Raw genomic sequence first — 23230 nt, forward strand, 5'->3', positions numbered from 1 at the left:
AACAACTGAATGGTGGTGGCCTATAAACAGTAGTACAGGTCTGCTGCCCAGACATTATAATGCCCTAATTCATAGTTTCCATCATTCACTTTTTCTTTCCTCCCCTCTGGCTTTGTGAAGCTCAGCAAAAGAATTAGAAAGGCAGAGCCTATGGGTGAAGGGGAAAAAAGTGGAGCAATACCCCTGCCTGCTACCGTGGCGCCAAATGTCAACTAGTCATGGCGGAGTAAGGGTGGGGCCTCTAGAGTCTGTCTCTCCATCTGCATCTGTTAAACAACGCAAAGTAATTTGGTAGAGGCAAAGGGGACTCGAGCTGTAGATGCTTTCCCCTTCCTGTTTCATCTACTGTCCTTTACCGTCAGTAAATGACATGGCCAGGCACGCCCCAGTAACTAACAAGAAAGAACAGCTGCGGCTGCAAAAGATGGGAGAAGGAAGCTGCTTAGAGTTGTAGGGAAATTTAAACTCCCATACCTCCTTTCAGACTCATTAAGTAGGGAATTGGGCCATTATAGGCTGGAAAATAAAACACTTATGGCTCACCACAGCAAGCCATTCAACCATTAAAGTCTTGCTCACTTGCCCACCATTTCAGTTAGACCAAAACAGTTGGAGCAGGCTCTAATGGCCAGTGTAATTCTGAGAGTCAATCTATGAGGCTATATTCAAACATTGTAATTTTGGAAGTCCCTCTACAGACAACAGCTTTGCAGAAAGCTAATAATGGCTGTTCTAAACTGTTTCCATTTGCTCAATTCAGAATATATGGAACTCATTGGGTGTAATATTTTAGTGTAATCATCATCCTTCTGCCTCACCATACAATTGTTAGTTGCAGTCCCGGCCTTAAAAAAAAAAAAAAAGGTCCGCAGTGGCATTTAAGGACTATAACTCAGGGTGTCTATCACCAGTAATTAAGCCATTTTAGAAGTTTGTCGACTGTGAGCTAATTGAAATGAGTGAAGTCACAGCTTTCAGCAAGGGACTGTTCCCAAAGAAAAGAACCTTGGTGCCTTTTGAAGTCTCCTGTGATTGAGAATTATTCCACTCACTGGGGAGTCAACGTTTTAGGGGGCAGAGAAGATACAAACGAATCAAAGCTACGGGGTTCGTCAGGGCACAAATGGCGATGGGCTTTTAGCCATGTTCGATTACACACTACTTGTGTGTTTGATTACCTATGGGCAGTGTGCACTCCCCTGTCGCATTCAGACTCTCCAGCAGGATACTCATGATTGGGACCAGCTTCTGCTTACTCTCCTCGTTAGAAATGAAGCTGTTTTCCAACTGCAAGAAAAGATAGTGCTAGTGTGAACACAGTGTGGTACAGTGGGATGCTACAAGACTTAACACAGATAGCAATACCAGAGTCTGAAGAGTGTGCACTGACAGAAAGAGGAATCTTGTGTTGAGGAAAATGCTGTGAAGGCCCACTCAGAACTATGCCTCATGTTTAGTACAAAGGGCAAAGAAACACAGAGTTTGTACTGAACATGAGACACAGAGAAACTGCAGCAAAATCCAAAAGAGGAATTCTCGCTGTGTATTGATCTCTAAAGGTATGCAACAATTATATCTTTCTATATTACACACATATTTTCACATCCTTGGTAGTCCTACAAGCTCATCGTTCTAGTGATGAATCTTATTTTATGAAGGCCCCCTTTAAGAAACATGGAAAGTTCACTTCTGGAGGTAAAACACAGAACACATTATTTACCTAGAACAGTTGTTTTGCAAAATGTATTTATTACATGAGCAGCGGCATCATATAGTGATTGGGTCTGGAATATTATCTTGTTTATAGAAAAAGAAAAAACAGTTGGTGGCAAACACAGATGTGTATATTACGACTCTTAATGACGTTGGCCAAAGTCCTTGAGCTCAACCCCATCTCGATTTTTTTCTGATACACCCAGTTCATGTCTATAATTAAGGATTCCACCAGTTCAATAGAAACTAAATCAAAGCAGTGACCTCATCAGTTCAGATTCTTCTTTTCCTTGTTTTGGTTGCTGAGGCGTACCAGAGAACATACTATACACAAAAGGAGGTCCCAGGGGTTGTTTAAAGACTCTAAAAGTTGGATCCCCTGAACAGAATTGACACCAACAAAAACCAACAGAGAGTCTACAGACACTAACAAAGTACCCAACTACAATTACACAATATTACAGAGAACTATCTTAGAATGAGTTCCCATCAGTACACCATCGAGACCGCCCTTCATCATCTGGGATCTCTTTCGACACTAGTGCCTGCTGCTGTTAGAGGTGAAAAAACCTGCACTGGCCTGATGACAAGCCATGTACCAGGAAAAACCACAGCAGTTGTATTTGATGTGAGAAAGGCGTGTCTAGTGGAATACTGAATAGCAGTGCAGTGAAAAGGTGTGGGTGAAAAAGAAAAGATAAGAAAAGGAGTTCTAAAATTAGGTAGTGTTCAGGGACAACAAATTTAATAACCACCGTCACACTCCTAAATCAATAAAAACAGTGCAAATAAATGGCGTAACAAATAACCACTTAATAGTTGTATAAGGTCGACATGTTTCTGCAGTCTAAAAGAGTCTCGAGATCTCGTGCTGCTTCCTCAGGACCAAAAAATGCTACTGCTAGATAAAAAATAAATGAACCATATCACCTGAATAGTGTAGGTAACTGTGTAACCATCTTCCCATCCTAAATATAAGAAGAAAACGTGTAAGTATTCAAAAAGTAACTGAGTACTGTGTGAGGTATATACAAAGCATGCAATTTACGCATACAATGACATGTAGAACCAGTCACAAGAACTTATTGACCGGCACAGGGGCTGTCTAAATCAGTCACCACTCAAACAATTGAGTATCTTAAAGAAGGTTCACTCACCCACTCGATGGGAAGGAAAAACCCCACCTCACCTGGCGCGAGCTCAGGTAGATGGATGCACCGCACTATAAAGAAGATAACATAGATAATCATTATTGTAAATAACACCTGCTAGTACTCCCGGGCAAACTGGCTCAAGCGTACGCCACATCTAGCACCAAACAACGCAACCCAAACAGTCAACAATCTGGCTGATTACATCTCAGTGTTACCACGAGTGTGTTCCAAGGAGCTGTAAGAATCCACAGCCTCCCCTTCTAATTAAAGCATTTTTTTAAATTATGCACAGGTAGCTCGTGATAGTACTCATCTCTGATGCTGCACCTTACAACAATAGCCATAATCCCCATAAGTCTAAGGGCAGAGATGCTTCAATATAAAGACACATGTAAGGGCTACAAGCGCTCGTTTCTGTTCACAGCCGTTTCTGTGAACCATCGGCGAGATTGCGCTACCAAGTTCAATCACTCTCATTGCGCACCCAGTTCGCCTTATTCACTTGCTCCCATGACAAATACCAACCAGTAAAACAAATCAAGGCTGGACCGCTCACCTATCCGTCGGTACACCGGTCGTCCCTCCGAGCTCTATCTGGGGGAGGAACCGACTCGGTGTACCGGGAAGTCTAGAAGTAAACAAACTGCTTCCGCGTGAGGCTGGGGGCGTGTGCAGGCGTCCGCCTGCCGCGATGACATCACCCGCAGCGTGATGCGCGCTGTGCCTGAATGGGAAATGTAGTTCCACACCCGTTTAAGAGGCATAATACAAAGTTCGAATCCCGGCCGGGATCCCTATTACAACAGAGTGTGACCGTATTAATAAATTGTAATTCTGTGGTCATGTTAGCCCACCGTACAGCGCTAATATTGTAAAAACGCAGTCTGCCATCCATTATGTTAATAAATACTGATACTGCGGTCATATTAGCCCAATCATGAGCGCTGATGTTAACAACAAGTGACGACGCAATCTTCCATGAATAGTCATGTTAGCCCAACGTTCAGCGCTAATATTGTGAAAACCCAGTCTGCCATCATTAACATTATTATGTTATTAAATTCTGGTAATGTGGTCATATTAGCCCAAGTTGAACGATGATGTCGTCAAGGAGTGAATCTGCCATCCTTGGTTAGAGGAGAAGGGCATGTAGTCCCCACAGCGAATGCAACCCATCAAGTCACAACGCCAGGCTGAGCTTATCAGGACTGCACCACTAACATTGTAGAGAGTGTGCAGGTGAGACCAATGAGTCTAGGAGCAATGAGTGAAGCAACTGAGCTACTATCACACCTTGGATTACATGGTACTAGATGCTAAGTATACTCCAGGTGGGGATGCCACGTAACGTTTCTTGCAGAGTAATTGGAGAATAGTTCAAACATATGTGTCGGATGACGCATGCACACAGGCTCACTAATCCTTTAGTGCCGGAGCGTACTCAAAACTAGACCAACTAGGTTCATCAAAATGTGTTGATCAAGCTCTGAGGTATGTGAAAGGATGCCTCCTGTCTATAACGACATCCACGGTATTTCATCGTTTAATCCACATACATCACTACGAAGCCTATAAACCCATTTCTGTTCACACTTAAAGAGGAATTTAGAAGTGTCAGTGACAGAGGGAGGTATCCATGGTTGATCCAAAACAGTCCACGAGATGTCAGTGGGCTGGTGACCAGCTTGTAAGAAGTGGTTTGTCAATTTCGTTGCTTGCTTACCACAACGGATTGAACTCTTATGCTCAGAAATTCTGGTTTTAATTTTTCTGGTGGTCATCCCCACGTAGTTCAGCTTGCAGGGGCATGTTATTAAGTAAATTAGATTCACGCTATTGCAATTGGTGAACCTCCTCAATTGCCAAGGTCTGTCGGTGCCAATGTCAATGGTGAGAGTTTTCTTGGTTTGCGGACAAGCCGCGCAGCTCCCACAAGGATGGTGTCCATTAACTGCTGGTAAGTCCCATAGGGTGCCAACCGATCGGGGAATTGCAGTTTTAGGTCTGGTATGAACCAGCTGGTCTCTCAAATTACGGCCTCTCTTAAAGGCAAACAGGGGGGGAGGTATTGTGTCCGTTCCGGTATTTAGGATCTTCCAATGCTTGGACACGATGTTTTTGATTTTATTGGACAGGGTACTGTATGTGTTCACACAGGTAATCCTCTCCTGTTGTACTTTCTCGGGTGGTATTTCTAACAGGCTTTCCCTGTTGTTGTTAGCTGCCCGTTTTCTTGCCCGACTGATGAGATGTTTAGGATATTTCTTTTCCCGTAGATGGACTTCAAGTGTATGGGAGTGTTCACGAAAAGCTACCCTGGTCGAACAATTCCTCTGGATACGGAGAAATTGCCCAAAGGGTAAATTGTCCCTCAGTGATTTGGGGTGGAAACTCTCATAGTTGAGCAAGGAATTCCTTGCCATAGGTTTCCGATATAATTCGGATTGCAGGCCTCCTTGTGATGCAGAAATTAGCAAATCCAAAAATGGCAATTGATGTTTGTGAAACTCCATCGTGAATTTAAGGAATGGATTCCTTTCGTTCAGCCATGTGTGAAAGAGACGGAGGTCGTCTACCGTACCCCGCCATACGACAAAGATGTCATCAATGTACCTCTTCCATACTCGCAGACACTGAAGATGGGGATTAGTGTCTGCGAGTACGTGTGTCTGTTCAAAAGTATGGACATACAGGTTAGCGAGACTGGGAGCAAAAACACTTCCCATGCTCGTCCCGCTAACCTGCAAATAGATGGAATCTTCATACTCGAAAAAATTCTCAGTCGTACCAGAGAACATGTCTATGATGAGTGAAGTGGTCTTATGTGAGTAGGTCAATATGTTAGGAGAGTAGCTGAGCTGCTGACTGCAAACACAAGCGATAACCAATGAACCAGATCTACCACAGAGCGAGGTCGTCAACTGAAGTAAATTGTCAACAAGCATTTGCTGTGCAATAGGTCTCGCATTTGTGAGAGTTAGAGCGATTGGCATTGTAAATGATCATGCCTTTTACCTATGTGTTTTATTTTGGAGTGTAGTGGATGTATGTGGTGTGGAGTGGAATTGTGTGGGTTGTATTGGAATTGTTAGTTGTGGAATAGTATGGTGTGGAATTGTATGTTGTGTAGTGTATCTGGGTAGTGGAATTATGTGGCATGGTGAGTAGATAGTGGTGGGAGCTGCAGAGAATAGATGGAAAGGAAGAATGAGAAGGATAGGTAATTTGTGTAGGAAGTGACTCTTGAACTTGAGACAGAGGAGCATAAATAGTGTGTGAGAAAGATATAAAGATCTCAGGCCTACAACGCAGGCATCTTACCAGAAACACAGCCAGGATCTGGGATACAAGAACCTGCCAACGCCTGCCAGGACAGCGGTCTTTACTACATGCGTCTCAGCTATTCATTACAGGTTTTTGAAATGCGCTCACTCCAACTTTTCAGGAGCTTCAAGGTGTTATTGAAAACAGACCATGAAAGAAAATTTGCAATTTGAGAAGGAACAACCCGGTGCTCCCAGTGTCCTAAAGGTGGAGTCTCCAGTCACTAATAGCACAACTTTATCCCAGGTGATTCTTTGATTAAAAAAAAAACTCACCCATCAGACCAAACCACAAAATGTGCCTCCGACTGACATGACAGATGTAGTCTCCGCTTGAAACCTATCCTGAAATATCTTAGTGACCTATAATCAGTGTAGCTTCAGCATCATCAAATCCTAAGACGTCACCAAGACAGCTTTAACTGAGGCCCAGAAAACCCATCAATGCTGGTGTAGCGGGCTCTTTCGCTGGCTTCACCACATGCGCTGGCCGCAGGAACTCTCACCGCTCCTGTTAGGAAACTCCATTAAGGATTAGACATCTATGCTGCTGACGTGTCAGATTATCACCTGGGAGCAAGGTGTGCAAGCCTGATATTTGTATAGCGAAAAGTTCTTGTGTGTTTTCACAGATAGTCACGTAAGCACAGGGCAAATACCAGGTGAAGGAGAAGAAATGGGGGCAAGGAGAGTGCATTTATGAAGATCTTCTCCGAGTACTTGGGGACAAAAAGGGCAGGCTCTCAGTCCCGACACATGCAGAACACAGAGGCACAAAGGCACGCAGGAAATAAACTACTTGGCTGCACTGAAGCTGCATGGGACGCTCTGTTACAGCGGTCACAAGAAGCGGGCAATACTGCAGACATCTGTAGTAAACCCGCAGGCCGCTGGTTCTAACCCATGAAGCAGACATGGCTGCAAGTGCTGCCGTGGGGAATTGTGTAAGGCGCCAAGACAGCACGAGTTTGCTTTGTGTGTCTGTTCGCTAGCAGAAGTACTACTGTGCTGCATGCTGTAAAAATGAGGAAACAAGTTTGATTTATGTTTTTTGTGCGCATGTGAGCGGCTGCACACTCCTGAATCCAGCTCGGGGGCTCCCACCAAGCAAGTAAGGTGGCGGGAGTGGTGAGGGACAGGGCTGGAGCACCGGGCACAAGGGGGAGTGGGAGGGGCCGAAATGCCTCATGGCTCCATGGAAACCAGGAACAACGTACTATAAAAAGCCGAACAATGTCTAACTAAACTCCGGTGAAAAAATGGGGATGCTTAAAAACAAAAGGACTCCTGTTAAACAACCCTGGAGGACTGCGGGAATGAGGGAGCGCAGTAACAGCAGGATGCCGAACTTGAGTTACATTTTGATAAGAGCGTCTCTTGTCGCCATTCTGAACCTGAAAACGAGCCAAACAGAGCAAAAAAATAATGCACCAACAAACACATACATTAAGAACAGATTAAGTGTACATGTAACAGGGGCAGTCTCCATGGGAGGAAACCAAGCAATGAAAGGAGGGACAAACACAACTAAGTGACCAGTAAAAAAATACGCATTTACAAGAGGCACTACAAAGAACCAATGGCAGCAATAGGCGTGCATCTGGGGGTGCACTTACTCCAGAGTAGATACAGCAGTCTCAAAGAGATAGAGCATGTGCTGCCTATGCAAGACCTACAAATATGAGCCAGCGAGTGTCCAGAAGAGACAGAGAAAGAATGGGAGTGTCCTTCATATAGGCATGCACCCAATAAAAATCTGTGATTCCCTGAGCAGTAGTACTTATTGTGTATGTGAGGTTTCTGAATGGATGAGGAGCAATCATTGAGTCTAGTGGGAGTATGAGAGAAAAACACACAGAGGGACCACTTCTTGCTTTACTAAAGGCAGAAAACATCCTGGGAGAAGAATGTGATCGCTATGGGATGGACAGGGAAAGAACATGAGAGGAACAAAGAAAGAGGCAACTGACTTAAAAAAAAACAGTAAGTTAAAGCTCCATGCACTATACTTTTAAACTTTTCTGCATTGAGAAACATCAGATAGCTGTAAGTAAATTAACACTTAGTTTACTTAAAAAGATATTACTCCTGTTTTGATCATCCTGTTTTACTCCCCAAAGATGTTTTTTCTGATCCAAATTTTTAACTAAGGAAAGCAAAACTTAATTTATAACACATTGAAGTACTGTGCTGGTTACACCAAAATCTATCTTATGGAGTCAGGAAGTCCAGCAGATTAGTGGCCATATCCAGAGGCCTTGAAGCCATAAAAAACTGGATAAGCCACAACAGCTTCACACTAAGGAGCCTATTAAAACAGCGGGCGGACTGCATCAGAGCACGGGACCGACTGCCGATGATGCGGCAGTCCCGCCATTCAAATTAGGATGCGCCCGCCACACTGGCGGTCGTATCCCGCATTTTTTACATTATGCTGGGCGGTGCTGTAAGCAGCACCCGCCGCAATGTACAAAATGCATTTTGTGCATTTGCATGCACAACGTGACAGGCACCGAGCGGTGCCTGCCACCTTGTGCATGCAAATGTAGGGGGGTACCATAGGTACGCCCCCCTCCCCCCAACACCCTCGGGACCCGCAACGGGCCCCCAAAAGCATGAACCGCCTGCCTGTCCATGGCGGTAACGCTGCCATGGAAAGGCTGGTCTCTGCCTGCATCATAATATGGATGGCGGTGTCTTGCACCGCCACCATATTATGCCCCTTTTCTGCCCGGTGGACGAGTCGACCGGCGGACGGTCTTTCCGTGTGCCGCGGACCCACGAGCCATACTAATATGGCAGGGGGTCAATCAGGCATGGATAGCCGGCGGATCGCCCCCGCCGGGCCAGCGGTGGCAACCGCCGGCCCGGCGGGGGCGATCCGCCTGCCATCGTAATAGCCCCTAAGTGTCTCAAAACCCAAACATCTCGTCCTGGGCCAACAACAACTCCTCAAACAAACAATGTCTTAATTCATTTCTCTGATACATTCCGTTACCAAATGGGTTCCATCAAATCTACACTAAGAAACATGGGACTCGTTTCGGAAGCTGAACTGAGCCTCAGTTCACAGACAGGAACTGCAGTAAAAGTTACTTTCTTATTAATTAAACTACTACATAATCTTTCCACTTCTCAGTCCTCTAAACCACTCCTGTCTTGACTAAGTTAACGCCTTGTTATTCCAGTCTCCCAGGCATCAAAGATCAAGCGACGTCGTGGCAGGGTGGCTCATACTTGGGCTAACAAAAAAACCAACATAAGGACCACAACTAAAAGCCTCTACTTGCTCCATGTACAGAAAATAATACAATTTAAGATGCTCTGCCTAACCTACAGGTGCATGCACCAAAATACTACCAAGATAATATACCGACTAACCTTCTCACTATGAGCCTGAGGAGAAAATGTCTGGCCACACCAACATCAATAAACAAGATTAGGAGTGATATGGGCTCTGCAGCGGTGGCATCCCACTTCTGGGCCCACCTTCTCTATGACACTTGCAATGCTCCATCCCTCATACTCTTGAGGTGCAAATCAAAAACACATCTTTTCCAACCCTAACACTAACATAACCCTTCACAACAACTGCTAAAATTGCAATTTTCTTTTTTCAATGCAGGCCACTTCCGTTTCTCTCTCTTCATCCCTGTATGCAACAGTTTTGCTAGACGAACCACCCTTACCAATCCACATGTAACTGAACCTGCAGGTTCCTCTTCCCTCTAAGCCCTGGCACACTTGCCCTGTTATTCAGCGCTATCAAGCAATCCATTTGTGTAATGTGCGTTGTACAAACAAATACATAAACCGAACAACAATAGACTGAAGAGATACACACAGGATCAGACCTCAAGGGTGGTGAGATATCCAGCCAACTTCTTCACTAGTGGCTCCAGATGGCAGGTCTTAGCCGTGGCATCACAAACAAAACCCAGATTGAAGAGTAGAGCATTACGACTGTACTTCTTGTGTTCAATGCATACCGGGCAACCAATCAACTTCTTCTCCATGGCAGTTCTATCGGAGGACAAAAGGGTGCACAACTGAGGTCAATTAGCAGCAACATACTCTTTCCATCAGAACACCAAATCATGTATTATTACTTAATGAGCATTTGTAAAATGCTACGTTCAGATCTAGGGACTATTTAAAAGTGTTGAAGGACAAGCAAGGAAGGGAGGGATGGAATGAAGGCAGCAGGGCATGATTAGTGGAATGGGTGTAAGTAAGTGACACAGGAATGTGAGGGCTGGGGTAATGAAGAGGGTGCAAGGAGGAGTCAGAAAGGAAAAGCGTAAAAGCAACGAGTGGTCCAGGAAAATTATTCAAATCACTGCAAGAAAATGAGCCTTAAATTTACTCTGGAATTGAAGCAGGTTGGCTCTAATTCCTGAGCAGGATGCTTGTAATGAAAAACTGTCAAAGCATTTTCTGGTCAATTTCAAAACAGAAAGCATGGAGGGATTTGAAGACCTTTGATGACATGCTTGGGGGTGTATGTGGATGCTCTTATGTTGTTACGCTAGTACGGAGTTGAGGAGTGATCCAGAGAGTTTTGAACTTGATGTATCCACAAGAAACCAGTATAAATTCTGTTAAGCCTGGCTGAGCATGCTCGAGAGGGGGGAGACAGTATATCCATCTGGATGCTTCGTTTATGTTGAAGCTTTGACACAAAACAAAGATAGGAGGCCCATGTACAACGCACAGCATAATCCTGTTTTAGGAAACGTATGGTCAGATTGAAGGTGGCATAGGTATTGAGAACGGAGTAATATTTTTGGAAAGATTAAAATGGTCATTCTAGTGCTTCACTGGGTAATTTATTTGTTTAGCATGAGTGGCTGGGGAATAGAATATAGCATGCAGGTCCTTGACCCAGTCTGCTGGTGTAGATGCTGCTCCTAGACCATGACACCAATTCAAAGTAAGTACATGTTATTAATGTATGCTCAGGAGAATTAGTTTTGCATTCTCTCCATTCAATACAAGAAAGAAATAGGGCTTTTACAGCACACCAATTATCATTATTCAGTCAATTGCATGTATGTCACGTCTATGGGTATGAATAACCCCATTAAATCAACTTTAGAGACAGTTTCAACAATAATAATCCAAAATAGAAAATCCAGAATAGTCAGTCATCTTGCTGTTAGGTAGCCTTTATTCCAAAATTAGTATTTCCGTAAATAAAAATCCCAGCACACGACCTGCCGACACGTGTTTAGTCTTTTCAAAAGACTTTTTCAAGGCAGAAAAATAGTATGAGTCACAGAGATCAGGGCCATGTAGGGACCAAGCCTGGTCACACCTACAACGAAACTTATGAGATCACCACCTTGTAACTGCGGTCTCTCGGGCTCCCAATAAAATTGTATAGTCCTAATATTCCATGAAAAGCACCCCGATGGACGAGTGACAATCTGGTACTGAATTAGTCAGTTCAGTTGCCAGTAGATAAACTGTAACTGCTAATGATGGAACAGATATGTTCCAATCTCACGATCCGCGGTGGAATTCAAAACACCAACACTCAAGTATGGGTTGGTCTAACTCTTTTCTCAAAGTCAGGTCGGTGAAGTCACCATTAATGCAATAGTGCCCAAATTAATGTACTCGGGCCGGCTTAAGAATATGTCAAATATGTAACCTTCCAGATGCCCAGCACTACTAGCATTGGTCAAACCATGATTAGTAAAGACATCCTGGGTAGCGTAGCCCGCAGAAAAACGTACGTCCCTCCAACACCGAATTCTCTCCATTCAAGCCTTTTTAAGATGTTGTGAGCAATCCTGCCATGAATTGAACTGATGCAAGGTGAGACTGGATCTGAAGGTGGAGAGATGCCGTTTTTGAAGACCGGCCATATCCAACTCAAAGAAGAAGCTAGTTTGTTTTGTGTGCGTACATTTGGAAAAGAGGGCCGGAGTGTCTGAAAATAACGACAAAGGTAGGTGCTGAACAGTGCTCAGGAAGCAATGAGGCGAGGTGTGCATCTTCAGGTCCTCGGAGGGGTGGACTGGGAAAGTAGGAGGAAGCAATTATGAGTTTATGAGAGTGTTTAAAGAAAGAAGCCAAGCATTGCACAGCTGCATCCAAGATCTTTAACCAAAAGGTGACAAAGTAAAATGTGCTGGTTGACCATGTAGAATGCTGCTGATATGTGAAGCAGTCTGGTGTTTGTTCACACTTTCTAGAATGTATTCTCTTACAGATTGACATCAACTTGTATCCATGTTTGGGTCAGAATCTACATTTGTTCTTGTCCCGTAAGCTGTTGCCCTCTATCAAGTCCTACATTTATTTTATAGTTATGTTTCCATTATCGAGGTGATGGAGAAAGATTGCAGATGAGTTGGTAGTAGGCCAGGCCTCCTAATACAAGATGTTTTTGAGATATGGGTTGACAGAGAACTTCTTTAAGTCCGATGGACTTACACCACCTTCCAAAGTTTCCTCGATTACTCGAGGCACTGAGGCAAACGGAAGGAAAATAACTTCTGCAAGATCGAATAGACAGATGGCCCAAAAAAGTCCTATTCCTTAACATATATTTTTTTTTTGGCAGAGTTTTATTTTATATAGCGCGAACTAGACCCGCCGAATCAGGAGCGCTTTACATATTTTCCAGTTACGTTACACTTTCATTTTTAGGCACGGGGAGATTAAGTGATTTGCCCAGAATCACAGGAGGTTTTTGGCGTCGTTACCGAGACTCGAACCCAGATCCCCAGGTCCGAGGTCGAGCGCCCTAGCCGTTAGGCCAACTACTCTCCCCTGCTTGTTTGCTTCCTCTCCCCTGCTTGTTTGCTATGCAGCCACTAACGAGACTACAAATTCTATTCAATACTTTTTTCAACCCTTTATTTGTGACAGCACTACCCGCACTCACCGGAGAACCAAAGAAATTGTCCGTTAAGATGAAAATTTGGAAAGGAAAGGAGCAAAAGTAAGTCTAGCAGGTGTGAAGAAAACACTATACACTTGGGATCTCAGGCAGATGGTAGTTTCAAATACTTAATGTGCTCTGGTAAGGCTCTTAAGTTGTAGTACTGTAAGCCACCCTAAAATCTGCTGTGGGAATCCTCAAGTACACTGCCTTCTGAAGAGTTGGGTCAATGGTAAGACACGTAGTTCTTTATAGAGGCAGTGATTTTTTGCATTTGTGAGGAAATTGGTGTATTATATGCTGTGGTTGTGTGACCTCCCCAGGTAATACACTCACAATTCTGACTGGAGTCCAGTCAGGCTTGTTTGCTAAACCTTAGCTCAACCCTGGGAGGCAGTGGATTTGAGTCTTAAGGCATAAACAAACAAACGTAAATAATTTATCAGTACCAAAACAACAGTAGCACACTATGCAAAGTTCCTGGCCTTATAATACTGTGATATTGCAAATGTAATACTCTATTAAGCGAATTAGCGGAGACCCTTTGGTGCAAAAGGTGGTGTTATAAACCCGCTATGATCTGTAGACTGTGTTACGTGCACAAGATGCACCCTGTTTATTTGTCTTTATCAAAACGACAAAATAATAGAGTCACACAACACAAAAGGAATAGACACCAATTTATAAAAATGGATGTGTTTTTAATGAATTTATAGACACCAAAACAAACAAAATTGACTGGAGGGTTCCAGAGGTATAGATTTTTGAGTACAACGTAAATCACAGCTTTCCACTCCAAATGCAAACAAGCATTGACAATTACTGCAGTTAGAGTAAACTTTGGAAACGTTGTAAAACTTTTAAAGATTTGTTTCAGGTACTCTGGCCTGCTTTGGGAAACCAACTCTGACAGGGAACAGGTCAAGGAGGCCTAGTAAAGAGTTGTAGGAGAGTTACTTTGCCATCATGCAGTCTCCAGTCCAGTTCCAAGCTCTATGGTGAACCGCCATAGACTACAATGGAGTAGTCCTGATGCAAGGAATACAGAATGCTGCAGATGCTCTGAGGTCGACAGGGGGCTTCCTGGGGCTGCTACTCTGTCCACAGTCTTGGTGGGGTGACTTTGGTCACAGGGGTTGGTGTCCCACAAAGTAATAGTTGGTCCAGCAAACGTTTAGTTGCCACTGGTGTACTGGTCACTGGTCACAGCAAAACCATCAGTTCTCTTTGGTGGAGACTATTGTCCTTTTTGGGTGCAAAACTGCACCCCGACTCTCCCAGGTCCAGCGGACTTGGGTGTAACTTTTGAGTGCTAGTAAATGGTCTCACAGACTGCACATCGGCAGTCAAGTGATTGTGGCTACTGACTTGCCAAGGTGGACTACTTCAGCTTTTGTGGCCCTGTGAGAGGTTGGCCTGGTGTATGATGTTCACTATTCTAGTGAGCACCTTGTACCAGTCCAAACAACCCTTATGGTGAGTGGTTGTAAGTCAACCTTATAGACAAGCTATCCTAGGGGTAGCATGGACCTAAGGAGTCTTAGGCTTAACTCAAGAGGGCATGTGAAGCCAGCTGTTTTACCATATGCAATCATTTTAATACCAAATGAAAGGACACCACACAAGTTATATATTATAAAGTATATGTATTTATTACTAGAATAATCCCCTGTACTGTTTATGAGGACAGAAGCACAAGCGTTAAACAAAGAACTTCATATAACATACAAAAGTTGCAGAAATATGGATAGGCCCTGGTGGCCCCTAATACTAAAATAGTGGTATAAGAACTCCGTCACGAACAATGGTAAGGCCTAGGGCCTTGAGAATTGCTGGGGCTACACTGGACTAACTGAAGTTAGGGCGGGAGCGGCCCGCAGGTGCAGTGTCTAATGCACACGCGTGCACCAATGCAAAGTCAATGGCGTGTAAAAGTTACAAAGTTGCAGATTTAGGAGTCTTCCGACTGGACTAGAACTTAGCCACTTAAAACTAGGACACTAGAGGTGTAAACCACTACAGGAGCACCGGAGTACTCGCGTTACCTCACCCACAGGAAGCGGGTGCATAGGTGTCAAAGTGCGTCGGGTTTCTTCGTGGAGTTCTATGGAGCCTGGAGGTAAAGATGCTGCAGGCGACCAGGAGAGAAGAGTACGGTTGGATCCAAGGGTGGATCGAAGATGTAGAGTACCTGACAGCAGAGGGGACAGAGTCTGGGTCACTAGCCAGTGACCAGGATGGAACCAGGAAGAAACCAGGCGATGTCGGGCGCAATCAGGTAGTTGTCGAGAAGCTTGTCTCCGCTGCCACGTGGACCCGGGGGCATCGACAATGACCAGGAGTCAGACACGGACTGTCCCACGAAGGCTCTCGCTGTCAGCGGTGTCGGCTTGCAGATTGGAGTCAACAGGCCTTGGCAAATGCAACCCACGCAGGAATCGAAGATGGCTTCTGGATCAGATCAGCAAGATCTGATGGGCTGCTCCTTTTCAGGGGAGCAAGGGCCAGTCTGGAGCAACCAGACCAGCTGTGTAAATTCAAAGGTTCGTCGTCACAGAGGCCACTAGCCAACGGGCAAGTAACCGGACAGACGAGTTGAGCAGGAAAATGCAAAAGGGCCCCACGCAGTACTCGGTGACTGTGGAGAGGTGATCTTCGGTGCAAAACCTGCTCGGGGCTGGGGCTTCTCAGTCCCCAATGCATAGCTTCGAGGTTGCTTCGGGAGCTGCACGGGAAGCACTTCGCAGGCTTTCCAAGATGGCCGGACTCACATCTCACGTCGCCTCCATGGGTCTCAGCTTTGCTGTGGCTGTGGATCGGGCTGTTGGATGTCTGGGAATCTGGTTCTTGTCGATCTCTGTCGCTCGAGCTCCGGCGGGAGCTGCAACAAAGCAAACCGTTGAGCGCTTGATGGTGCCTGCTTGCACAGGGTGGTCACTCCTTGACCACAAGGGAGATTCTTCAGTCTTCTACGTCGAGTAGGATGTCGAAGGGTCCAGAGTTATGTATCAAAGTTTCAGTCTGGATTATCTAAAGTCTATGGACACAGCTCCTACCTTTATTCCAAATCAAGGGGCTGGATTACTTGCTAGGTCCCTCCTATGGCTGGGACGCAGGAAGGGGGTGGTTACACCCCTTTCCCTTTGTCCAGTTTCGCGCCAGAGCTGGGGCTGGAGTGCCCCAGCACCGGTTTGAACTGGGCTATGCATGGGACATCTTGTGTGCCCCAGGCAGTGTCTAGTTTCACTCAGCCCTCCCTGCCCCAATCCACTATCTCCTGTCTGGGGTGGTGCTAGCACCTCCCAGTGACAGGAAACCTTTTGTCCAAGCCTCCTCTGCCAAGTTTCGGTCAGCAGCAGGAGGCCAGACTCGTGTCTGTGGCAGTAGCATCCATTTTGTGATGCTGAGGCTCTGGTTAGTTTTAACCGCGTTTAAGTAAAGTAACATGTCTTCTTCCTCTAGAAGGGCGGAATGCTACCCCCGTCGCCAGAACTGGCGCGGGGGTAGTATTCAAAGTGTATGACACCTTACACAACATGTTTTGATAAAGCCAAACCAAAGTTAGCAATAACCGCGAGGATTATAATGCACTTAAGAGTATATGGTATGGCAATATCATAGAACAGCTATAAGGACATGGTTCCGAAAGCTGCAGACAGGCTCAGCTCATGCTAGAGCACCATCTCACATAAAACCAAACACTCTGCCTCCAGGATTGTTAAGGCCTGCCATAGGAGTGACTTATAGGTGCATATGTGTCTATATGTAAAGGTAGATATAGGAATACTATACCTAAGCAAGGGGTGATTACACAACCTTGCCCCAGCTGAGTGATCAGCCACTTGTGTCAGTTTGTATGTCCAGCCAGGGGTGGCAACAGATATGCTGCAGCCCCTGGAAGGCCTTGGGTGCACCTATGCCCTGGGTACCTATAGTACACTGTACAGGGGCTGATAAGGTGACTCAATATCCAATTAGTTATGTACCTAGGGTACATGGAGTCCATTTTACAGAGAGAGCAGATAGCCTGGGGCCCTGATTAGCAGGGTCCCAGGCCAACTAAGTCAAAAACCAGCTAAACACAAGGCAAAAAATCTGGGGTAACCATAGTCAGATATCCATCCTCCTGCAGGCCCTGTAACAGAAAGTCAGTGAACTGACTCTTGGTGTTCATCACTTCTGTCTGGTGCTTGGAGGTGACGTTTCCATGAGGCAGGCACTACAAGCACAGTCCTTTCTTTGCAAGACCAAGGAGCAGCAGGTGCAGTCAAGCGGTTGGTGCAGCCTCTCTTGCCAGGTCCAGGGAACAGCAGGGAAGTGGTTCAGTCCTTTCTCCAGTGCCGACGTGATCTGAGGTTAGGGTGCCAGGGGTGCCATATTTATGCCAGAAAGCGCCCTCAGGGATACACCGGTCACTAGCCAATGGGCTACCAGATCCTTCCTGCCCGATGACTACTTTCTATGCAGTGCGGCATCTAGCTATCTCAGAGTGCAACAATCAGCCCACTTTCAAGATGGCAGGATCCCTCTCTCGGTATCTGGAGCTTGGCATCCCACCTTATAGGTAAGGCTACCTGAGGGCTACATGGCCACGAAAAATCAAGTTCGGCAACAGTGATCCCCTCTCTGTGCCCGATGCCAAACTGTCTAACAGAACAAAAGAGCAGGCTTTCAAAGGCGGCTTCCCCTTTGAAGCTCGCCTTTTGGGCTCACACCCTGTGTGGCTTCTTGCCACTGCGAGGTGACATCTCTTTCAATGGCTGGCCTCTGTTGCTTCCTTTCCTGTAAGTCGTTCACACCTCTATCCAGGAAGGCAGAGGGCTGCCTTGTGGCCAGCATCCTCGAATTGCAATTTGAAAACTTGGGCAACAGATTGGCAATTTTTTACTTTTAGTTTGAAAATTATATTAAATTTGACGTGGGCATCAAGTAACCATTACTTTCATACTATAAAGTACCAACTTTAGGAGTCTCATTCAGGAAAAAGCACAGCTGAGTTTCCAGGACTTAACCCTTTAATTGCCAGTGGGGCTACTAGCCTTTCAACAGTAAAAACGGCAATTTGTAGTTTTTACTACTATGACATATAAAAGTATGTGTCTTTCTTGTTAATACACCCACGCTTTTTTAGGACTCGATAGGCCTGCTGTAGTGGTGACTTTTTTATATTAAAAAGAGAAGTCTGGGCTTTTCTATTAGGTTAAACCTGTAGCATTAGTCCAAAGCTTATTTGTGGGGAGAAATCAGCAAAAACAGGCATGTCCTTATAGCATTGAACTGATTCATGCATAAAGCTAGCCTCTGATCATGCCATAACATCTCCTAATATGTTTGTCATTATGGTAAACTGCTATGATACACCGGATTCCTCTAATGTGATGTAAACTTCCAGTAGCCATTTCTACATAAGCTGGGGATTCTCGTTCAATCAAGGGGGAAAATACACATAAAGAATATAAAGTAGTGCTCGGACTCAAGCACACGTTTGACCTCTCTAGCTACGTTCCTCTGATAATACTGGGGAGATGTTCCATGTGACATGAAGTTCTTGAGACCACTATTATGGAGCCATCATGTTACACCTCTTGGGGAGGACTGTATCATGTCTGACACCAAGACACCAGTTGTAGTACTTACACTGTGATCAGCTTGTTCTGAAGTTCAGGCTTGGTGATTATATAGACTTGGACTGTGTCGAAGAGCTCTCGAGATATGTACTCTTCTGGGACCTGCAGTGGAGAACAATGTTCAGTAGACTACACAATGCAAAAGAGGCATGAACATCTAGAATGAAAAATCATCCAGTCTTCTGAACCAAATGCAGGGATCTTTGAGAGCTGTAATGCATAAGAAAGCAGGCCTCAAATGGAGTAAGTATTATGTGCTGCACCACCTTTAAGCCTATTAGTGCTTCCCAAATTTGGGTTAACACAGCCCTCCTCCCTCATGGTTTTATGGTTCCATGTTTATCTTCACGCTCTCACATATCCCTACTTTTGCCCAAATCCATCTCTAAGCTTGCCTCACTCCATGCTTGGTGTGACATCTTCTGGGTTTGTAGAGAGTAAAAAAGAACGAGAGAGGGAGGGTGAGATGGAGACAGACAGACAGACATACGCCCAACCTTGAGTGTGTTCATTCAGTCTGCAACTATCTCTGCTCACCTTATTCGGTTTCATCATTCTTCGGCTCAGGTCTCTCTGTATTTTTACTCCTTCCTCAATCGGCATTCTCCTTTCTCTGTTCTCCACGTGTCTCTCTTTCTCTTTCTCTCTCTCTCTCTCTCCCTAACCTCATTCCTACATCTATAAAAATATACTAGTTTATCTTCAGGATCTGCTCACCTGGTATGTGATTTTTGGTCCCAGCGTAGGGTGGAATTCGCTGAAGAAGATACACTCAATCTGTCTGCTGTTCGCCATGGTTAGTCCAAGAAATCACTATAGGAAATTTCAGAAATGCAGCATTCCTGATGGGCATAATTAACAAGACTATAAACATTCAATTCTTGTACCTTAAATGGACTTAAACATAATAACAGAAACACGTGATTTTAAAACAACTTACAATGCTTACATTCAAATATTAAAGAAAAATCAAAACATTTTATTTCTACATAACAAATGTCATTAGTCTTAGCTTCCAGCAAAAGAGCAAGTGCTTTATTACATATGCAAACACAATAGTAAAAAAATGTAAACTATGGTTAGTGCACACACGTCGATAAAAATGACTTCTGATATATAGATATAAAAAATGTATGTAATAGCTCTCTTTTGTCTTAGCTTACATCACAAGTGCGTGTGCTTTACTTCATGTAGAAGCATTATACCTCAAGAAGAAATCTTTCAGGTACTTCAGCCTTGTAGGTAAAAAATATACAGGCAGATTAAAAAAACATATGTGCAAGAGCCTCGTTTGACATTAATAATATCTTCTGCTCATCTTTTCTTTGGGAATTGGATACCAACCTCATTCAAGAGAAATGAGGGGGGACATTTACAAAGAACTGTCGTAGAGCAGAGCTTTGTCAAATTTGGCAAGCGCCCCACTCCAACATTTCCAAAACGCAGTGATGTGCCGTATTTAAAACAATACGGCACACCCCTGTGTTTTCCCTAGGGCTGACGCTAAAATTAGCTGCCTAGCGCAGACATAGGTAGACTTGCACTATAATGCAAGGGTGCCTGCATTGAAGGGAATGATTGTTTATGTACAGGAAGAAACTTTCTCTTCGAGGAAAAATAACCCTCTTTCTTTGACATTTTCATGCGGATTACGTTTATTAGTACAATGTATCCTATATCCTCTACAGTAAATAGTCTCAGAAACAATGTCATCCAGACAAAATGCAAAGTTTGACACTGTGTAAATAAAAAAAGAAGAAGTAGCAAAGAAGCCATTTAATATGAGCGCTCCAGTCTTCCACCACTAGGTAAAGGAAAGACATTGTGATAATTTGCCATTACGGAGGAGATGCCCCAGAGTTGGATAGACTCACATGGGCAAGAGGAACACAGACTGCACTGATGGGGGTGAGAAGCACGTGTGGGAGGAGGTGGGAAAACAAATGCATTCTCGTAAAGTGCTGAAATAAAACGAAAGTAGCATCTAAACAAGCATTGGAAATGCAATAGGTCTCGCATTAGGAAAGTTTGAGTTATTGGTCTTATAAATGACTTTTTTTATTTATGTGTTCTTTTTTAAAATATCTAAATTAATAGCTTTGTCATTTACAATGCCAATAGTTTTAACTTTCGCAAATGTGACACCTATAACAGTGGGGAAGAAAGCAATGCAAGAAAGTGAGAACAACAAAAGAAAGGAGACTGGGAGAAAGGGAAGAGAGAGAAAGAGGAATAGTGAGAGATAGGCAAAAAGAGAACTGGAGAGTGAGAATAAGGATGTAGGGACAGGTGCAAAGGAGAGAAGTAAAGAGAGGTACACAAGAGAGTGAAGACAGTGCGGACACTATTGAAAGAGAAAGTAAAATAAAAACGGAACACGATGTGGAAGGTATGGGAAACACCGAGCCAAAAAATAAATGGGGGCACGGAAAAGGAGAAAAAAGACTTATCAAGAACAATCCATAGGGTGCCTCTATGTCACCTTGACAGCATGCTTCCTGTATGCAAACGCCATCTAACATATCAGCGCATTCTGGCAGATGTAGTCTTTCCTTGGTTGAAAGGAAACCATACGATTTAACGAACCTTGTAATGATGCCACCTAAAAAGGAAAGGCCAGGGCTGCGACAACGTTGGCCCCTTGGCGTGTTGCTAGCCGGGCACCCTAAACATACCTGCACTGAGTCATGCGTGTAGAACTGGAGGCAGGCGGTGCCCTTTGATGCAAGGCATGCGATAAAAAAAATAAGGCTGTGGTTTGGAATGCCAATAAAGTTTATCAAAATGGATCAAATTGTTTGCTTTGGAATTCCCAAAAGTCGACGTAATGCATCCCTCGCTTCAAAGAAAAGTGCACTCGCAGTGGGAGAGCTGAGGGACTCGCAATAAGATACAGCGTGCCAAATTATAATAAATAACAAGACGGAGGGAAGGCAGAGAAGGGGAGGGGGGAGGAGCGCCTGGAGAACAGGAAGACAGAAAAGACTGCGAGGCACCGGGTAAGAGAGGAACGAACGGCTTGTTGTATGCGTCTGTTTTGCCTGCATTTGGAAAAAAGTCCGATACTGAGTGCCTGGAAGCGAGTAATAGCGCCCCGTATAACAGTGTACCAACACTGCCTATTTTCTCTCACTTAAAAACTGAATGTGTTACCAACGACATAAAGAAAAAACGTGCCAAATTGAATAAACAGTGCACTCACAGTGGGAGAGCTGAGGGACTCACAATAAGATACAGCGTGCCAAATTATAATAAATAACAAGACGGAGGGTAGGCAGAGAAGGGGAGGGGAGAGGAGAAATGTGACACGGCGGGCAGGGGAGGGGGCGGAGCGGGGAGAGCGGCGATGAGGGTGTGAAGCAGCAGGGGCCTTTAAAGTGAAGCTAAGCTTCACTTCAAAGGTGTGGGAGGAGTGCTGCTGGGGAACAAATGGCGATTTGATGATGTGCACGCGCATTATAGAAAAGCGCAAGGGTATAGCACCAAATCGCCAGTTGGGATACTAGTTGGGTAAAGTCTGTTTAAGTCGCTATAGTCTCGCTCTGCCAGACCTAAAAAGTGAGCAGTGAAAGAACACAGAAATGCGCCAACTCTCCAGGGGCGGAACAAACACAAGAAAAAGGTAAGTCAACACGCTAACTAATAAGAAGCAGATAAATGAGAGTGACACTGAAGCCAACTATTGGTAATCAATGACAGGGCTCCTAGCCCACTAGTAGCTATCAATATGTCTTTCTAGCATGCAACGTTTTAGGCGAGACCTAAAAACAAGGACTGGTTGTGCTACTCACCCATGGCAATGTACAACTTGAGTACTCTGCCACACCACACACTTATTCATAGCGACAATCACCGCACCATGTTTAACACACATCTTAGAACCCCATGCACCTTATCCCCCACACAACCCAAACTATGTCTCATTGTGTGTGGGCGGCGGGGATTATCAGTACCTGTGTGTATTATTTTTTCAATCATGTGTGAAGATATTCAGTGATAAAGGTTAAATGAGTCCTAATTAAGTTATTCAAAATAACTGCATTAACCACCTACCCCTCGCCTCCTCTCTGTTCCACTGTAAATTTACATCACGGCATTAGCTAAAACGCTCAGCAACAGGCAAAGCTTAATACTGGTCGTACTCCTACAGAAACAAGAAGAAATATGGACCCGCCAAACCTGCGGCCATCTTGGCATAGCGACATTTCACAGACCACAACATTAAAGGTGGGCACAAGGAACCACAATTTTTTCAAAAATAATAACAAATAAAGAGCAGCTTTGAGTCTTATTTCTTGGAGCTCTTTTTTTATGTTTGGCTGTTTTAGTAGTAAACGTCTATAGGTTTGCAATAACAAACATTTCTATGGATATAAAAAATTAAAAGCAATAAGTATAACTAATTCTATTTAGTAAAAATACAGAAACTACGTTATTTTCCTTGCATATTCAATCTTTTTTTCATCAAGGCGCAACCTAAGCACACACATTCAACGATGGCCGCCGGCTATTAAGCAA

At 44.4% G+C, this 23230-nt stretch overlaps 1 protein-coding gene across 1 annotated transcript in view; it reads right to left on the minus strand.

Moving 5' to 3' along the window:
• Positions 1 to 22896, minus strand: part of NPRL2 (NPR2 like, GATOR1 complex subunit) — a 141442-nt gene extending 118546 nt beyond the window's left edge. Inside the window, exons 1-5 of the mRNA XM_078661150.1 lie at positions 22766 to 22896; positions 19430 to 19554; positions 18723 to 18814; positions 10045 to 10213; positions 1179 to 1287 (exon numbers count right to left, since the gene is read on the minus strand). Of these exons, the coding sequence (XP_078517276.1) occupies positions 1179 to 1287; positions 10045 to 10213; positions 18723 to 18814; positions 19430 to 19507 (448 nt within the window). The 5' untranslated portion in view covers positions 19508 to 19554; positions 22766 to 22896. The remainder of the gene's footprint in view (positions 1 to 1178; positions 1288 to 10044; positions 10214 to 18722; positions 18815 to 19429; positions 19555 to 22765) is intronic.
• Positions 22897 to 23230: the final 334 nt, after the last annotated feature.

This window comes from Lissotriton helveticus, chromosome 9, assembly GCF_964261635.1.
Source record: "Lissotriton helveticus chromosome 9, aLisHel1.1, whole genome shotgun sequence".
Lineage (NCBI taxonomy): Eukaryota > Metazoa > Chordata > Amphibia > Caudata > Salamandridae > Lissotriton > Lissotriton helveticus.